The sequence below is a fragment of the Epinephelus lanceolatus genome, chromosome 18 (assembly GCF_041903045.1).
Source record: "Epinephelus lanceolatus isolate andai-2023 chromosome 18, ASM4190304v1, whole genome shotgun sequence".
Taxonomy (NCBI): Eukaryota; Metazoa; Chordata; class Actinopteri; order Perciformes; family Serranidae; genus Epinephelus; species Epinephelus lanceolatus.
In genome coordinates, this window is record NC_135751.1 from 13,613,127 (window position 1) to 13,631,601 (window position 18,475).

At 39.6% G+C, this 18,475-nt stretch overlaps 2 protein-coding genes across 3 annotated transcripts; one reads left to right on the plus strand and one right to left on the minus strand.

The window, feature by feature from the left end:
- Positions 1-1,570: 1,570 nt before the first annotated feature.
- cldni (claudin i) lies at positions 1,571-4,948 on the plus strand. 2 transcript variants are annotated; one of them, XM_078161187.1, is made up of 3 exons: positions 1,571-1,717; positions 3,457-3,591; positions 4,306-4,948. In XM_078161187.1, exons 2-3 carry the CDS (start codon positions 3,460-3,462, stop codon positions 4,804-4,806), a joined length of 633 nt encoding a protein of 210 aa, XP_078017313.1. In that variant the 5' UTR covers positions 1,571-1,717; positions 3,457-3,459; the 3' UTR covers positions 4,807-4,948. The 2 variants fall into 2 exon arrangements, with proteins under 2 accessions (XP_078017313.1, XP_033501301.1); XM_033645410.2 differs by having other exon boundaries at positions 1,593-1,720; positions 3,459-3,591.
- Positions 4,949-5,682: 734 nt separating this feature from the next.
- On the minus strand, positions 5,683-15,236 carry coro1a (coronin, actin binding protein, 1A). The gene is made up of 11 exons (XM_033645409.2): positions 15,102-15,236; positions 13,625-13,828; positions 11,371-11,493; positions 11,083-11,212; positions 9,430-9,611; positions 8,367-8,486; positions 7,641-7,745; positions 7,409-7,554; positions 7,102-7,159; positions 6,778-6,993; positions 5,683-6,052 (listed from the first exon to the last, which is right to left on the minus strand). Exons 2-11 carry the CDS (start codon positions 13,820-13,822, stop codon positions 5,960-5,962), a joined length of 1,371 nt encoding a protein of 456 aa, XP_033501300.1. The 5' UTR covers positions 13,823-13,828; positions 15,102-15,236; the 3' UTR covers positions 5,683-5,959.
- Positions 15,237-18,475: the final 3,239 nt, after the last annotated feature.

Here is an 18,475-nt window from a genome sequence, read left to right on the forward strand (position 1 = left end):
ACAGCTAAAACCCAAGACAACAAAGCTGGACAAAATGAAACATATTAACAGATAAAAATATATGTGAAAACAACAGTAAATGTTGCACCATATCTGCTAATTAAACAAATATGACAAGAAACTAGAAACTAATGAGGCCAACTAATCTTCCGTTTGTTTTAATGGCATGAAAGGTTCTTGACTGTCCAGTTTATTTGACATATAAATATGGATCATCAGCAGGTAGCAGTCACCTTAAGTACAAATTTGAGGTGCTTGTTATTTCATTCAGTATTTCCATTTCATGCTGCTTTATAGTAGAGTAAAGTATCACATTTTCTATTACGCTTCGTTTATCTGAAAGCTTTTATTACAGTTATGGATACTTTTACAGATCAAGATTTTACATACACAGCACATAAAGAGCTAAAAATAAGCTTTCTTTAGATTAATATGCCCAACAGTATCTCCACCTCTGCCAACTAACTAACAATAGTTATGATCCAATACTGTAATGTAGTATTATTTCTAAATTATAAGAACTTTTAGTTTTAAAATTCTAATTTCATTTTGATACTGCATCTGTACTGTTACTTACGCAACAATTACAATGCAGGACCTTTACTTGTGACCTAATGGAGTTTATTAAGTGTGCTGTTACTTTCACTTAAGTAGCCTAAGTAAAGGGAAAAAAGAGTGTTAAAAGAAGTCAACAACTGGTCATTAAACAAATTTAAAACACTCCATGTATTTTGTGGAGAGAACTATGAAATAGTAGCAGAAATAACTCCTAATTGTTGTTGAGAATATGGGATTATTCTTATTATCTGTTAAAATACTGTTCATATCCATGTACAATTTCAACAATATGTGTGAGTTTGTGTTGCCCTGTCTGAACATATGTTTTTGTTATATAGGGGAAAAATACCATGTGTGCCTCTCCATCACTGAACTAAAAAATCTAAATGTTTCCTTACATCATTGTGTGTGAGTGTCTCCCTGTCTGTGTTTCTGAATGCATTGATAAAGGTTGCACGTATTTTGTTTCCCAACATTCTTTTCATTTCTTCATTGTCTTTCCATCCCATGATCCATGAAACTCCACTTATAATCTTATGCAAATCCTAAACCAACTCTGTCTCAGTTTCCTAAATTAGTCTCCTTACGTTCGTCATCACAGTTTCGACAGAGGTAGGTGTGTGTGTGTGGGGGGGGGGGGGGGGATGGAGAATGTGCAGGTATGGTAGCCATGGGCTGTATGACTCACTTCTCTTTTTCATGGCATCCCGTGATGATTACAACCAAAATGATTCACTTAGCAGCATCACTGTAATCACAACAACCTCTGTGTATGCTTTGTTTTAATCAATTTTGCCCTCTGATACTAAAACATCCCAACTTTTTTGGACACACTGAGGTTTATCTGCAGAGGTGCGTTAAGTAAGAACTCCTCTGAGCTCCAAAGCATGTCTAAGGTGGAAAAAGAGAGGGAAACATACGTATAGGACAAGTCCAGTCTGGTCCTGAGGTCTTTCCCTTCTGTGTACTCCCCCATTGGAGCTCAGCCCCACCCTACACCTCACATTCCTCTACAAAAACCCCATCTCATCACACAGTCTCTGCACAACACTGGTGTATCAGAAAAGTGCATCTTCAAAAAAACTCACAGGCAAAGAGAAAGAAGGAACCTCAAGAAACACCTAATTTTTCAATTTTCCCATCAAGTTCAGAGGGAGAAAAGGTAGGCATCTTTTTTATCCACTTTTTATTCAAATGGACTGAATGAGCCTTGAAGAGAGACATGATTCTGCAAAAGCTTTAAGTGACAGAGGATGAAAGGGCTGGTTTAGGATTGGTTGAATACCTTTTTATGCACACCAGCAAAAATCATGGAAAGTGCAAATCAACAGCCGTGGGAGAGGAATAGAGAAATAGAGAAATGACTCAGCAGCATGTTTGTGGGTTTTTAACAAAAAATGATTTTGTTTTCTGTGACCCATGCTTTGAGGGGAATTTGATAAAACTTCACGTGCATCACTTAATTAAAAAAAAAAGTGTAATAAAACTATCAGTAAGTATGAGAGGAAAATTATTTTCAGAAACAGGAAGACAACCATTTGATTTTAAATCCACTGACCCAAATTTGATTGGTTTCAGTGTTCAGTCTCCTCTGAAAGTTTGTGATCTGGGTCGGGTCACATATACTTAAAAGTAAAGATATTTTGGTCCTGCTCTAAATTCCTCTAAAAGTTACCCTGTTCAGCCCTGCCTGTGATACTCTGTTATTTCACAACACTTCTGGGGAAGGCTGTTTTTAATACAAAAAATGCAGTACAATATGCTCAACTGGGTGTTTTCAGACAACTGTTTGCGTGCATGGAGAACAAAGGGAGGGACTTTTTTTTGGCATGACAATTATACATAAATTCTATAAAAAATAATCATATATCTACAGAGAATATAAGCATGTTTCATTTTTCAGCTTTACTTCAGTTTTCGAAACCAAATTTATGTTAGATTTTCTTTAAAGTTTTAATTGTGTTACATTTGTTTTCATTATTCCATTATCAAAACACACCATTTATTAATGTAAAGTAATAGCAATTAAACTATTTAAATATTTTTTTCTAATATATATAAATAATTATAGATTCTCTGACTTGCGGTTGAAAGTACTTCCTTAACCTGCATCACTTTCAAGCAAAGAATCTGCATCTTTCCTCATCGTTCACCTGTCAGATGTGATTCATTTTCCTTCTGCCTCTTTTACGCAAACTTTAAATTTCACCTGTATCAAGTTGAATCATAGATGAAGTGATCCTAAAATAAATAAGTGAGGCAGATTTTCAGTGTAGGAAGATTTTGAGGGTGTGGTTCAGCCTGTCCTGGGTGGAGATGAAGGAAGCCAGGGCCTGTCGGGACATGAGTTTGTCTTAAAATGTAGCCCAGAGCTACATAATCCTGTGAAGGCCTGTCAGAGGGAACTGATGTTTGTCTGAGTGTGTGCTCAGCTATGTGATCACACAAAAGCCCCCGCAGATCAACAGTAACACCACAGTAACAGCAGATAAATAGCTCTTACATCTTGGATCAGTGCAGGAGATTCAGTGACTCCACCTCTATACACAAAGGAGGGAAATACAGAGAGTAAAAAAAACAACAACTAGGAATTCAAAGCAAAAGTTTAAGTTGCAATGAAACAAAAATAAACAAAATTATTTGTATATAAGTGGAAAAAAGGGAGAAATCTCATCTCGGGAGAACCAATTAAAAGGCACCCCCTGCCTCCTCAGATGGAGGGGGGTGCAAAGTTGTCAAGAGAAGAAGCCAATTACAAAAAATAAACAGAAATGTTAAGATTAAGTTGAAGGCAGAAGACAAGTTGAAGATTACACAGAGTACTGGGAAGATGTGGCAACAGCTATAACGATCCCCCTCATTCTTTTAATTTGTCTCTCTTTCTTGTCCTTCTTTTACAGAATGGGATCTGTCGGCGTTCAGATTGTATGTGTGGCCCTCGGGGTCCTCGGCCTGATCGGGGCCATCGTGTGCTGTGCTGTCCCACGCTGGAAGGTGTCCTCCTTCGTGGGATCCAACATCGTGACTGCACAGGTAATGAAAAGTGTCAACCTTTTGTCATGAAAGGTAGTGAATGGGAAGGAATTTTGTAGGTTCAACAAGGGTGTAAAAGCAACAGCCCAGCATACCCTGCATTCTTCTGACTGTCCTACAAGTGAAAGTAACCACATTAGTAAAATGCAGGAAAAAACACAACCCTAAAACATGACTGAAACCTGCTATCACTTCCAAACTGAATGGCAGGTCTGATAATATGGGGACAAACAATACACAATAACTAAATCCAAGGTGAAAGGGATTTCTGATACTGTTAGCATACAAGAAAAAGGCAATAATCAGGATTTAGCCACATTTCAATCAGCATCTGATGTCAGTTGTACCACACAAACACATACACAAAGTCCCGATGAAGCACATTAGCTGAGTGTCTAAGTAAAGTAATACTTATGGATGTTAACTTTGATTGTTGCTTATGATGTCATGAATATTTAATGGTATAGAGGAGATTTGAAGCCCAGTTTTCAGGGAGGTTTAACTACACCAGCGCATGATATGTTATGAGCTCAGGTGTCAGATAAATTTAGGGTAAAAGGTTTAATTTTTTCTTCTGAATTGTGGTGGAGTAGAAGTATAAAGTAGCATGAACTGGAAACACAAAGTTGAGTAGGATATGTGTGTGTGTCCCAATATATATCATAATTACTGCCTTGACTGAACCTTTCTTTTTCTGTCTGTGTGTGTGAGTAGAGCGCGCAGGAGGGCCTGTGGATGAACTGTGTGGTGCAGAGTACCGGCCAGCAGCAGTGCAAGAACTTCGACTCCCTGCTGGTGTTGCCCTCTGATCTGCAGGCCGCCCGTGCCCTGACCATTATCTGCTGCCTGCTCTGCTGCCTCAGTGTCCTTATCCTGTTCTGCGGAGCCGACTTCACCACCTGCATAGAGAACGAAGACGCCAAGCCCAAGATCAGCCTGGTGGCCGGGGTGGGCATGCTGCTGGCAGGCCTCTTGTTGATCATTGCCGTCAGCTGGTCCGCCCACACTATTGTGCAAGACTTCAACAACCCCTTGATAGCTCTTACCCAGAAGAAGGAGATAGGGGCATGCATCTTCATAGGTTGGGGGGCCGGCGCTCTGCTTCTTCTGGGTGGTGGTCTGCTCTGCTGCTTCAGCAGGCCTGGATCTGGCAGCTCTGGGGGAACCGTCAAGTATTACGGCAACAATGCCGGAGCCAATAAAAACTACGTGTAGTGGCTTTATGATGGGGACTGGTGTTTGGGGGGCGGGGGTTTACTTGGTCAAAGACTGGGGAGCAAGAAAGTAGCTGACACCAGGGGTTGTTTTGGGAAGAAAAAAACGGAAAACATCTCTGTATATACTGAATACTCTGATTTATTTTTAGTTATGCTGGTGATGTTTTAAAATTTAGTTTTTACTATTGGGTGCTGGGTTATGCATAAGCTGTTTAAAAGTAAAAAGAAAACAAATGGTATACATGCCAAAAATACACAAATTTGTCATATTAGAATTAAAACTGTTTTATTTGGGTTTCTGCTTTGACACATACAAAATCAGCTAGAATATCATAGCTGCAAAACTGTTGCATTTTCCTTTTCTTAATGTTTGACTTCAAAAGTACATTTGATATAACAACACGAAAAAAATCAAGAATATGAAAATGTGAAAAGTGTATTTGTGGGAATAAAAATGTACCCAGCATTTAAATATAAAAGAGCCACCCAGCTTTTAAAACGCACTGGAGCATCATATCATATACATATTAAATATAACTTGGATCAACAGCTTTGTCTGTATTGCATGTTTCATCACTTGTCTGTTTCTCTTAAGTCTTTCTTTCTTCTTTTACTTACAGTCAGAAAAAGCTGCCTAAAATAAGTCTTTAACCAAAGGCACCTCAGCAGGCCTCAGGGAGCATTTATGTGCACTTGTTTCTCTGATGATATACTCTTAAACGTCCACAGGACATTCAAACATTTTCTGTAACATTTGTTATTGCACATTTTGTTTTCTCATTTTGTATGACGATGAGTATTAAAAATTGGTCTAATTCAAACCTGTGTTTCATGTGTATTCCATTTCACCAACAAAAAAAAAGCCAAACCAGCGTTTTGAAAATACAGAGGATTTTATTTCAAACTAAAAGCATATATTAAAATAGGAATTTTTAAAAACTGATCAAACCAAATGAACAAATTCAAGCTTCAAGCCAAAGAAAAATGAAGTTTTGCAACAACTGTAGGTTTTGATCTCTCCCTTTGTCTCACTACAATCAGATTGACAACTGTCCTCTGTCCTCTCACTGTCGTTGTCTTCCTTTGCTCTGCCGTTTCTCCCTCGACTTCTGCTTTTGATTCATTTTTCCTGCTTATCAAACTTCTCTAGTTTAATGCTTGCTCTCCAGCTCCTTCACGCGATTGGTCAGCTCCTCTATCGCCGCTTTGAGGTCTTTCATCTCCTTTCTCAAGGACTGAAGCTCCTGAGAGACAGAGAGACAGACAGACAAACACAGATAGAGTTACAATGTGATGGAGCATGTTTGATTGTACATATACTGTAGAGCTGGTGTAGAGCTGGTCTCAACATGGAGATGGATGAGCTGGTTAGCAGCTAATGGTGCAAGAATAGCACTAACACTGGCAACAGTGCTGACAGAGGTAATGGTTTTAACATTGGAGGAAACTAAAGGGTGGGCGTTACGCTTTAGCAGGAACTGCAGTATGAACGCAGTGCAGAGCCATGTCGATTAGTTAGCCAGTAGTATACACACACGCACTAACATGCATACGTGGCTGGACCGTCCACCACAACGGTGTACAACACACACAGATAATGTGACTTTAATCTCTGGTCAAGGGACCATTATTCCACTATGTCTTCACATAACTTAGAGTTGTTTGCTGTCACATTAATGCTCTGAAGAAGTGTATGCACCATATTTTATATTTAAGTTGAAATTAAGTTGATCTTTGTATGTAAAACATTATTAAGCAAAAGTAACTGGTGACTAAGGCAATGAAAAAAACCCATTTCCCTTTGGAATGTAGTGTAGTAGAAGCATAAAGGAGGCTTAAATGGAAATACTCGAGTAAAATTTCTTAACTACAGTACTAATGAATGTACTTAGTTATATTCCACCACTGCAACTTTGGAAACATATTTGAACTCTAAATATAACATGATATTTTGTTTTTAATGTCTCACCCCGCTGTTATCCTGTTGATTTCCAACACAAGCAGTCGTGGTCTTCATGAGGCTCTTGTGAACTTTGAACTCCTTGGCTTTGGTGGTTGCTACAAACCCGTCTTTTAGAGAGATCAGAATAGGCTGGCCGTCTTTTCCTTGAAACCACTCGTCAGCTTCGACTGAAGGCTCAGGGCCGATGGTGTCTGGGTACAGGTCCTCCTGGAACAGATCAGACTGCACAGACACAGAAGGAAAGAGTGAGCTGGAGACAGAAATGTACAAATTAATTGAAACCAACAAACTAATTTTGACTGATTAAAGTACATATAGTGGATACTGTACCTTGCGTGGCACTGTCATGACTATGGGCTCACATTTCCTCTCATGGAGTTTGTAGAATCTGAAGGTAGAAATATTTATATGGATTTTAGACTGTTGTACTAGATGGAAAGTCAGACGATCAGAAAGTCAAGAGGACTAATGGTCCAAGGAACATAAATCTCTCTAAAATAAATAAGGTGTTGACATATTTCAGACCATTGTGGTGGACTGACTGACTGACCAACAGACATTGCCATCCATAGAGCCACACTGTGTAGCCATAAACAATGAGCTACTTTTATTCTTATAGAGACAGAAATATCTTTACCTGGCAATTTCACATTTGTTGACTTCCAGGCCCCTCTTGGGCATGTACGCCATCCCCTTCTGGCTCTCCTTGCTGCTGTACATGGACAGGAAGTGGACATAAGGAGCTTCATCTGTCACCTCAAAGTAACGGATACTGCTGTCCCCCTGTGAAGAAAATGTAAGTCAGCTGTGTGTTTTCATGTGGGTGAGACAGATACGGAAAGACAGTTATTTCAACATCTAAATCTAACCTTGCCACAGAGGTAGACGATACCAGTGTCTGGGTCAAAAAATGGCAGAAGGACGCCACTACTGGTGTCCAGCTCCTGCAGGTTCAGCGGCTCTCCAAAGTTCTTCTGTTAAAAGAGATTCAGGTACAAAGAGTTTTAAGTTTGATTACATTGAATGTGATAAAAGGCTTCTGGAGCAGACTAAAGGTTGGACAAGGACTTATTCAATTGAGCGTGATGTAGGACATTGCAGAGTAACACCACCCTTAGTGCTGTAAGCTGGCAGTTGTGAAACAGCACTGTTGAAAGCAAAGTAAATAACTCCCAGGAGATATCCCATTTAAAGCTGTTAAACTTTTTGAATGAAAAATATTTCCATTCATTCTGATTCTGATTCTGAGAGAAGGAGATTTTACAAATACTTTACAAGGTGAATGAAGTTGTGGTGTTGTTGTTCACATTGCCAGGATACTACGTAGTCAAATCTGATCAGACCACACCCACAAAGTCCTGATGACTTTTCATAAATAATGCGTAACAATGTGTTTTTTTTCCAAATAATAACTTTGCCTGTAGACAGTCAGTAACAAATGTTCCATGTTGCTGCTAAAGATTTAAAAACATGTTTTCAGGGGCTTTAAGGATAAAAAATAAGGATCATGAATCTTAAAAACATGAAAAAGGGAGACAGAAGAGACCGTAGGAGACATAAGTCTTTAAGTTGAACATTCCACACGTGACACTTACTGGATCCCACAGTGCCACCTGTCTCTCACTCATGCGACTGAAGCCAGTACTGAGGATCTTCCCGTCAGACACAAACACCGCCCTGACAGGCCTGGAGCCCTCATGAGGCTTCTCCTTCTCCTGCAGGTGAGAGAGGCAGAGCAGAGTGGAAGCAGTTATAAACAGACCCAATGAGTCCAGTTCAAAACTGCTCTGTACTTCTTAAGTTCACTCACCGTAGCTACTTTCTAGATGGACATAGAATTACTCATTATCAGCAGAAAAACAATACAATATTATGGTATTACATTTTTAAAAAATCTTTTTTTTCTTCTACTTCTTCTCATTAATATTATATATATATCATGTACATTATTACTATATAAAAATATATAATGCAAATAAATTAAGACATTATGAAAAATAAATAAGATAATGGCAATTATGTCAATTATTAATGGCCTATTTTGCACCAAATTTCACTAAATTGCTTCATATAGAAGCAGAAAGATTAACACATCTGTAAGTAACATGCAAAGCTTGAGAGTGAACATTGTTATTCATTATTATATGTTTTATCTTAGACTTACTTAAGATATACAAATTTAAATCTTGCTCACAAATTATAGAGCTATAATTTCATATCATTGTTAGCACTGAAAAGACCATTCAGTTAATCACTTAGTCAACAGTAAGAAAATTAATCTGCTATTATATTAATGATAAATCAATTGTTTCAAGTCAGCATAAAGGCCAAACATTTACAGCCCCATAAAGTCTGAGACATTTTTGTTAAGATCTTTGGGTGTTGGTAGACAAAAAGACAATTTGGAGATGTCAACTTGAGCTCTGAGACACTGTGATGAGTACTTTTCATTCTTTTCTGATGAAATGATGAATTAATTAATCAAGAAAATAATCGGCAGATTACTCAGTAGTGAAAATAATCTTGAGTCGCAGCCATGGTCATTAGACTACATCCTTTGAGTGAAATGTCACTCCAGGTGTTTGCAGACAAATATAATTCAAGACTTTAACTTTGGTAAAGCTGCAGTGCAAAGGACAGTGAGAGGAGGAAACCTACAAAGATGACGGTGCCCTTGCGTGGGTTCAGCACTCGCAAGGTCTTGTCCTTGCAGGAGGTGAGAATCTGGGAGCCATCCCGGTTCCAGCAGGCACTGTAGATGAGGTCAGTGTGAACAGTGTCGATCCTCACCACTTCCTCCCCACGAGCCACGTTCCACAGGATCACCACATTATCACAGCCTGCGTGGACACAACAGTGACAACAGTGGGAAAATGTTATGAGGTTTCACTGTGGCTCATTGTAAAGCAAATCATCTACAAAATACATGAAGTCCAAGTATTACAGTTAGATTTTACATGTTGCATGTTTCCCGAGTCTTTATCATTGACTAGCATGAGTGATTCAACCTATACACAAGTAATGAAATGCTTTTACACTGACCTCCCAAACCAGTCAAACTTTCTGTGTTCTTTCTTGGAAAATATTCTCTGATACACATGAAGTGACACATTTGTCATTTTTAGCGTGCTTGGGATAAACAACAGCAAAGAATGCTGCCACATGACTGAATTTTATTTTTTTTTTTAAAAAAGGAATTAAATGAAAAACTCTTGAAATCTCTGGATACACTGACTGGTGAGTGGCTCCTGCAGTGGCTCCTAACCTATTCTGGGAATTTACCACACTTGTCCTAGACTTAAAGGGACACTTCGCCTCAAAATCAAAATTAAATATTTTTCCTCTTACTTGTAGTGCTATTTATCAGTCTAGATCATTTCGGTGCCGAATGTTGGAGATATTGGTCGTAGAGATGTCTGCCTTCTCATGAATATAATTGCGAGCTCAACCAGCCCCACTGAGCAAGCTAATGTTAAGATGGTCTTAATGTTTACATCTGTCGAAATGCACAGGCCCCTCATTCACAAATAGATGCATGCTTTCTTTTGCAAGGTGATACGTTTTGCGGGTGTAGTTCAGCAGAAAGAAAATAGTTCCTACTGTTCACAGCAAGGTCTGCAGATTATCTTAAGTAACCAGGCCATGATTCTGGAAAGAGACACTGCTGTTGAGGTTTTCATATGTGTTTTTTTTTGGTGCTGTGAGCACCACAAGTCGAGTGCCATCTAGTTTATTATACTGGAGAGGAGGCAGACATCTCTACGGCCAGTATCTCAGTGGGCAGCTCACACCAACACAATCTAGACTGATAACACTACAGGTAAGAGGAGAAATATGTATTTTTGATCTTAGAGTGACATCTCCCTTTAAAATCTAGAACATCTGTTAATCAAAAGTTTGTCGTGTATATTAGCAGTAGTTACAGTTGGGCAATAATTCAATTATTGTTCATCTATTCAGTATCAGTTTTAACCATATTGCCCTCATAGCTCTCAGCTGTTACTGGTATTATTTACTTTGCTGTCTCTGCACAGACAGACTGAATGGTTTAAGGAGTTTTGATAATGCTTTGAACTTAAGCGTCAACATGAGTGCAGATCGGTGTTCAGAATGAACAAAGTGGATGGAAACTGTGAGAACTTCCTGTTCAACGAAGGTGTGAGTCTAGTTCAACAAAACATCTGTGACACTAAACCACCCTGTTCCTCTAACAATCTGTACAAGCTAGGAGCTCTCAGTCAGATCATGTGAACGCAGCTCCGAAGGGAGGTGCTTCAGTGTTTTTTTAGCAGGGTTATGATGGTGTAATACCTGCACTCAGCAGCACATTGTGGGCAGTGGGGTGCCAGCTCAGGATGCCAACCCGTTTGGAGTGGCCGTCCAGCTTGACAACAGGATCTGTGAGTGATGTGGTCAGTCCACCGTCCGGGATCTCCCAAATCTATTTACCAAGGGAAAAAATTTAGCCTATGCATTTAAACACATTACAGTATAACATTAAATACTATGTCATGTCATGCTTCAGTGAAAACAGTAATGCACAAAACATCAGGCTGAAAGATTCTGACATATTTGCTGTAATAACATAGTGACGCCTACCATGACACTACAGTCCTCAGAGCCACTGGCAATGATGTTGTCATTGTGAGGACAAAACTCGATGTCCAGGACCGGTCCTGTGTGGCCACACACAGTCGGGTAGGACATGTCGATACGTCCTGTCTGCAGAGACAGAAACATCCAGAGGGATGGTGAATACAGCTCTCAAAAAACAAAACTCATCCATAGTTTGAATAGAAACATTAGAGCAACAAAAGTAAGGGCACTTGGAAGTCGCAAACCTCTGCCGAGGCCAAATGCCCTATCTTGCAATGGTAGCAAAAGTGGAAAAATAATTAGTGTAGCTGCCCTATGATTCAGATCCACTCCAATATTTAATGGGTTCTACTTGGCCCATGCTAAATACTTTCACCAAGTGAGTGTTTTTTTCCATAATCCTGCTGACAAACCAATAAACATACCAAACTGAAAACATGACTTTGAAGTAATGAAAGCAGGTTGAAAAAAAGCAAAGGGACTGAAAGGTTACACTAAAAAACATGATGGTTTAGTCAAGGTGGGAGGACAAAGTTGATAATCAGCTGATACAAATTCCACAGTTATGCCTCCAATTACTCCTAATGTCTAGTAACTGGGTTAGAGAGGAGATCAGGGCAAAAATCCCATGGTTCCTCTGGTTCCCTCTTCCATGGCCCAATCTGCCCTCCCTCGAAACTTCATGTGCTCACCCAGGCTGTCATCACGAATCATTCAATGTTTTATCTGTTCTAATAAAACATTCTCAACTGACATTTTTTAGCACTTTTTCTACTTATCAAGCACATCTGGCTCCACAAGTTTGTGCAGCTGTTTATCTGTGAAAAACTGAACAAGTTGTTGGCCCTTAAAGCGAGATGAGACAAATATAATAGTACCAATATTCACTTCAAAACAGGACGACTGTTTCCATGTATCCACAGTACATTTCTCTGGAATTTCACGCCCACTGGTCCCATAACTAATTTTTTCCCCTTGAGAATGGGTATACTACACGAGAGACAAGACCATGAATAATGTGGATTCTGCACGGTTCACCAAGTTGAATTTAAGACTTCTCACTTAGAAAGCAAATGAATACCCTTTTCAGTCATATGGGCCAAAATGTGAGAGCATGATGGAAAACCAGTAGGAGCAATATGAACTAAAATGATTTATTATTATATCACATTTTGTCAGTACTTCTCAGCAGTATGAAATAATATTTCCTTATCATATAATTAATTAAATGAACCTTTGACTTAGATACTGTAAGTGACATAAATGAATGGATTAGCCAATGAAAAATGTCTTTCAACAGTCTGCAATCACAAACAAAAAATATTTTATACCTAAGACTTCTGCTGTAAACAAGAAGAGAAAATATTGAATTGATTTTTTAAAGGGGAACTACGCCCATTTTCAAAACTCATACATGTTATTCCTATGGTCTAAGACATAGTAAGCATGAACAACTCTCTCCCAAATCAAAACTAGAGTGCTAAAACTTGAAATTGTGATGTCAAAGGGTATTAACCGTGGAGCTGCTCCATGTACAATGAATTGAGAAAGATGTTCTAGATGACACTGAGAGCTCCCAGGGGAATGTTCTGAGTATTTCTGTTTCAAAACTGAGAACACTACAATAGAATAAAGCTGATTTGGGTATAAAAGGTGGTGATGTTCCCCTTTAATGCCTCCTTTTGAGGACACTAAATCTAATTCTATTTAAGACTTCTAAACACCTGCATATATCCTATGCATATAAAAATTCACATGCCTGAGAGAACGTGCAGGTGATCCAAAGCAAAGCTTCATTAAGTTAACACACTTTGACAAATTCAGATACTCAGTTGGTCAAAAGCAAAGCCACAAGGCTTGCAATTTTCCACTTTGTCCAGCACATAAACTGCAATAAAGAAGTTTGAACCCACCTAACATACTCCATAAGTGACTGCAGAATAACTGGGTTGAAGCCACATCCTGCCCTCACTGAGCTGACAACGAACTCCTAATATGGTAAACTTCTCAACAGCGGTGCGAGTGACGTGTAGAACGACTCAAAGTCGGCATCAAACTTCCTTATTCAGCTAAATGTGTGATGGTGACTGGCAGGATTCAAAATTTTAATTGTAAGCATGGTGTTGAAAAAGAAACCATCACACCAACTTGCATGTGCCATGTTCAACACATCCAAACATGGTATTGTGAGAAGTAGAAGGCCCCAGAGAGCCAAGCAGCACATATATGCTACTTTTTTGTATTTCCTTTGACCCACCTTGCTCAGGGGCAGCACCATGAAGGCTCCTCCACCACTAGCATCCACAATCATGGCCACAAACTTGGGGTTCACAGAGCAGAAGTTGCTGTCCCATGTCATCTGGGAGATTCGGATGTCATCGTAGCATTGGTCAGCTTTCACAGCCTGGCCAAAGACGTGGCGGAACTTACTGGACCTCACAACCCTCCTGGACATGGTGAACTGGAAAGACAGAAAGGGTTAATGTGAGGACAGGCTTAGAGTGAAAATAGCAGACTTCATGTGCAGGAAGTCTGTCGAAAAAATAGTCTCAGATATTGGAAACAGATCCATCACTGTGCTTTGTAAAAGCACACCAAATGTCATCATTTCAATGCATATAAAACTAGCCATGTCAGAAACAAGTCACCTGCAGTAATCCCCTTTATGTTTATGCTTGCTGATTTCATGTGGAAATAAACTGACAGACGCAAAGCTGACGACACAGATGAAGGACACGGCAGAGGAAAGCTACAAAAAAAGAGGAAGCAAAAGCTTTCACAACTGCTTCCTCTAGTCTGTCTTTGAGTGCTACTTTGTCACCTTATCTCTCTTTAATTTGGGATTCTGCAAGTTGATTAAATTATTGTGCATGCTGGGGACAACTGCACAAGAAAACAGTGTGAAGATAACAATGCTATTCAGCATCAGTTAAGCTACACGTGCTGTATGCCTAAAGAAGGTAAATGAGTTGCCCAAAGCGGCAGTTACACCACATCCTTCAGAGTGAGCAACAAACCCACCAACCTTTCCTTTTTTGCCATATTTGTCGTTCACATGCTCGTGCTCTAATTGACTTTCCCACAGGTACACATACTTGGCAATGCATATTAGCAAGCCACAAGTTAAATGAAATCCTTTACCAAAGCAGAGATCAAAACTGAATGAGCAAGATGTGTGTTAAGTCTAAAATCAAGCACAAGTTTAGTACCAGCTTCAAAATAAACACACTTTGCATTATTTAGCAACATATCCACCAGTTAAAAAAACGTATTATGGTTTGCTTTACCTCCATTTGTAGATTTGTACTTCCTGAAATCTGCAGCCGCGCCTAAGCTCAGACTCAGAAGCCTACAACAGCTTTGCTGCATGTGCATCACAAGACCTCTCTGGCTGTTCTGCACCTAATTTAATAATCCTTTATAGAGTGAGCTGTAATTTTATCAAGAACCTAAATGCACGTCAATAATCTCTCTCTACTTCTGTCTCTCTCTGGTGTGATGGAAAACACTGGCCGGTACAAAGCAGGAAACAATTCACTAACTTGAAAAAGGAGAAACTCAAGCCATGAAAAACATGAGGGTCACAGATGCTAGATTCAAATCAATGATGTCCTATAGTTGTTATTTATCTACCTTATGATAAATGTACTTATTGTATTCAAATTATATTTACAGATGTTTTGCAGGTGCAGACAAACTGTGTAACAAACTGCAGACAGATGTTGCAGGCCTACCTGGGAGTCGTGTGGGGGCGATTCAGCTTGAGGAGTTTCGGAGGAGCACCAAACACCCTGCCACCAGAATGAGGACTTAGAGGAGACAGTAGGTTAAAGTACATTACAAAACAGCATGGAGGAAGTGAGAGTTTCAAATGAAGGTGGAAGTGGGAGGTGTCTTGTGTGACATTTCGGGGGTTGAAAAACTGAAGACAACATGAAGGGAAAGGCAGTGCAAGTTCTATGAGATCTCTCATAAGATTATATCAAGATAAAGTTCAATGCTCACTGTGATTTTGTGAAGCTCAGACGACTGCAGTCGTCAATGAATGACAGCAGGCCATCACTGCTTAGAATCACTACATTTCTGAAAAGTGCAGCAAACATTAAGAGGCTTAACAAGCATGAAGAGGTCATAGAAGGTCTGGACTTAATTGATGCACTGAGATGGAGAGTTGAAGATGCCATTTAATTTGAAATCTGAGACAAAAAGTTTTGATGAGACAGCTAGAAAATGGTCAGGGGCTTATTCTTGATTATCTGTACTCTTATGGTAATATCAAACAAAACTGTATACTGGAGGTCTACTGAGGAAAAAGTAACACATATGACCATAATTCTTGATTTCTCCTATTTGTTACCATATTTGTGAGGACCTTATATCTACTGGACTTTTCCCCTAACCCCCAATCTCACCAGTATCACACTAATTCTGATACTAAACCCTAACTTAAAGGACATCTATATGATATTATGAGCATTAATATAGCAGCAAACAACTATTTGCTATGTAAAGATATAGTAAGATCACATCATCCTGACTAGAAAATGAAATCACCTACCTCTCTGCGTGTTGCAATCCGAGCTTTTCTGTTCTTTGTTGTTGCAGACGATCTGGCCATGAGTGCATGTTACTGCATGCGAGTCCCTGCTTGTGTATCCCACTGCCTAGCTAATCGCTGCCACTCTGCCCTATGCTCATACAGTGGTTACCACTAATATCAGGACAGTGTCATTGCAGAAGCATGGCACCCACCCTCTGCTTAGCCAACTCCATAACCTCTGTCAGCACTGATGCAGCTGTTAGCACTGTTTGCTCTGCTAGCTTCCGGCTCAGCTACCTCCATGTTGAGAGCCGTGTGCAGACAATGTCCAAATCATAGATTCGCTCTAAATAGCATGTAGTCCTAGTCCTTAGTCCCGCTCAGTCTTCTGTGGCTGTGGAGTCAGCTTTGTAAAGTCTGAAGTCAGACAGGGAAGGTCAAATGAAGGTCAAATGAGTTTGAGCCATATTAGGGACTAAAAGTTAGGATATTTCACCCTCTGATGTGTCAATTTAAACATTTTTTTGTAATCTGTCTCTTGTGTGTTCCCCAACTTTTTGGACATGCAACACTAAAATACAGAGACACCCCTTTAAACCCCTCACCCTGAGCTACAATCTTTAAATAACCTGTGCAATTGCAATAAGAAGCTCTAATCTACTCCTTAATGAGGTGAGATCAAGTAATTTCTTATCACTATTGTAAGGTCATTATTACACGTGCACACACACTTCCACACTTAACCCTATTTGACTTAATGCATTTTCTAGCTCCTATCTCAGTTGTTTAACAGTATTTGTGTGGACCTCAAATCTATTTGATTTATTTCCTAATCTTACCAATACTGCATAATCCTAAACTATAAGTGTTAACTAACATTTTCTATCACACCAACAAGGTCTTCCCTTGATTTATGTCCCTCAAGAGCTGAGGTCAAGTAGTGTTATTGCCTTTTAGGATTTCCATCTTTGTGGGTTAACATTTGAACCTGGGTACACATGTACACATGCATCTACACTTGTGAGTTCCCTCACTGACATATAGCACTCCCCGGCCAAGTGTGGACAGGTCTGTTTTCCAATGAGCTGCCAAATCAGTGCCTCTAACCTGCCCAATTGTCACAAAAGTAGACCCAAATCCAGTTAGTTATTATCTCGACCAAGTCTTTTAGGCAGCATTATGGACAAAATGTTCAATTAAATTAACAAATGCTTTAACAAGGTTTTTGATTAAAGTGCTTAAGCCTAGATGTAATAAATTTTAATGCCATTTGGCCCTGTCAATCTCAGTGATAGCTAATTATAAAAGAGGAGGAGCCTATTACAAGTAGGCCGAATTATCAAAACCCAAAACCACTTGTACCCATGTAATCAGATAAATGCTGCTGAACTAAGCAAATGACCACCCAGTCAGGAAACACAGCCCTTTTGTCCTTAGTACTAACATCAGCTGCCACAACCACATGCACAACCTTAACCTTTAACCTATTCGACCCTAAAACCAAGTCAAAAACACACACACATATCTCAGTCAAAAAAACACAGAAGAAAGAGAAGACCTATAGGCAGTTTTAAAAATATAGACTTCAGTTTATTGCACAATCGTTGCTGGAGACTGAGGAGTGTGAGAGCCTGTCTGTTACACAGGACACTAATGTTGGACAGATGTGTGAACTACAGCACAGGAACAAACTGTGTGTCTGTGTTCGTGCACATTAATTTGCAAGCGCACAGACTGGATAATGAGGCACTCTGGGGATGCAGTCAGCAGCCCCGTCAGTGCAAAGGGAGAAAGTAAATTTGACAACGTACAGATTTCATGCTTGTATGGGTTCTGCGGGAGATCTCATACACACATGTGAACACACACGGTCTGCAAATTTAAATAAACAACGCTGGAGAATAACTGCAAACCAGCGCTGACAGTATCACAAGCTGCCAATTATTTTCATTTGCCTGCAGTGTGTATGGCTACAGTAACGCCTGCATCAGTGCACATGAACTTCCACTAGATGGAGCCAAACTCGCTCCTTTGTCGGTTTAAAAATACCGTGACATTGCAGATATGAAGAGACGGTAACAGACAGACCCTCCAGAAAGCTCCCTTCATCCTAAAGGAAAGGGCTTGTCTCATTATCTGTACACATAGACCAGTGTCATTATTAGGATCCACAGAATAACAGTAATCATAATAATCAGTATATAACAATACAGGTAGTCCATTATAAACAGGTCATTAACAGGCTATCCGGCACCTGTGTTATATTAAAAAATGAAATTTGTTTTGTTAGTGATGTGTTCATACATCATGTCTTTTTTTTTCATTTAACATACAGACAAAAAGACAAAGACCAATTTTTCTGGCCTGGTTCCACTCCTGTAACATGGTTTTTAGAGAAATGCCCCCTTTCCACCTTCTGTCTCCCTTCTGTCCAATCTGTTTCCCAGTTCATAGCATGAACAGACTGGACAAAGAGGGCAGGTGGAGGTAGATGAAAGTCTCGCAGCCATGTTTCAGACAGCAGAGGTCAGGCCTTGGATGTTACAGCTACTGTTATGGCACCCTGAG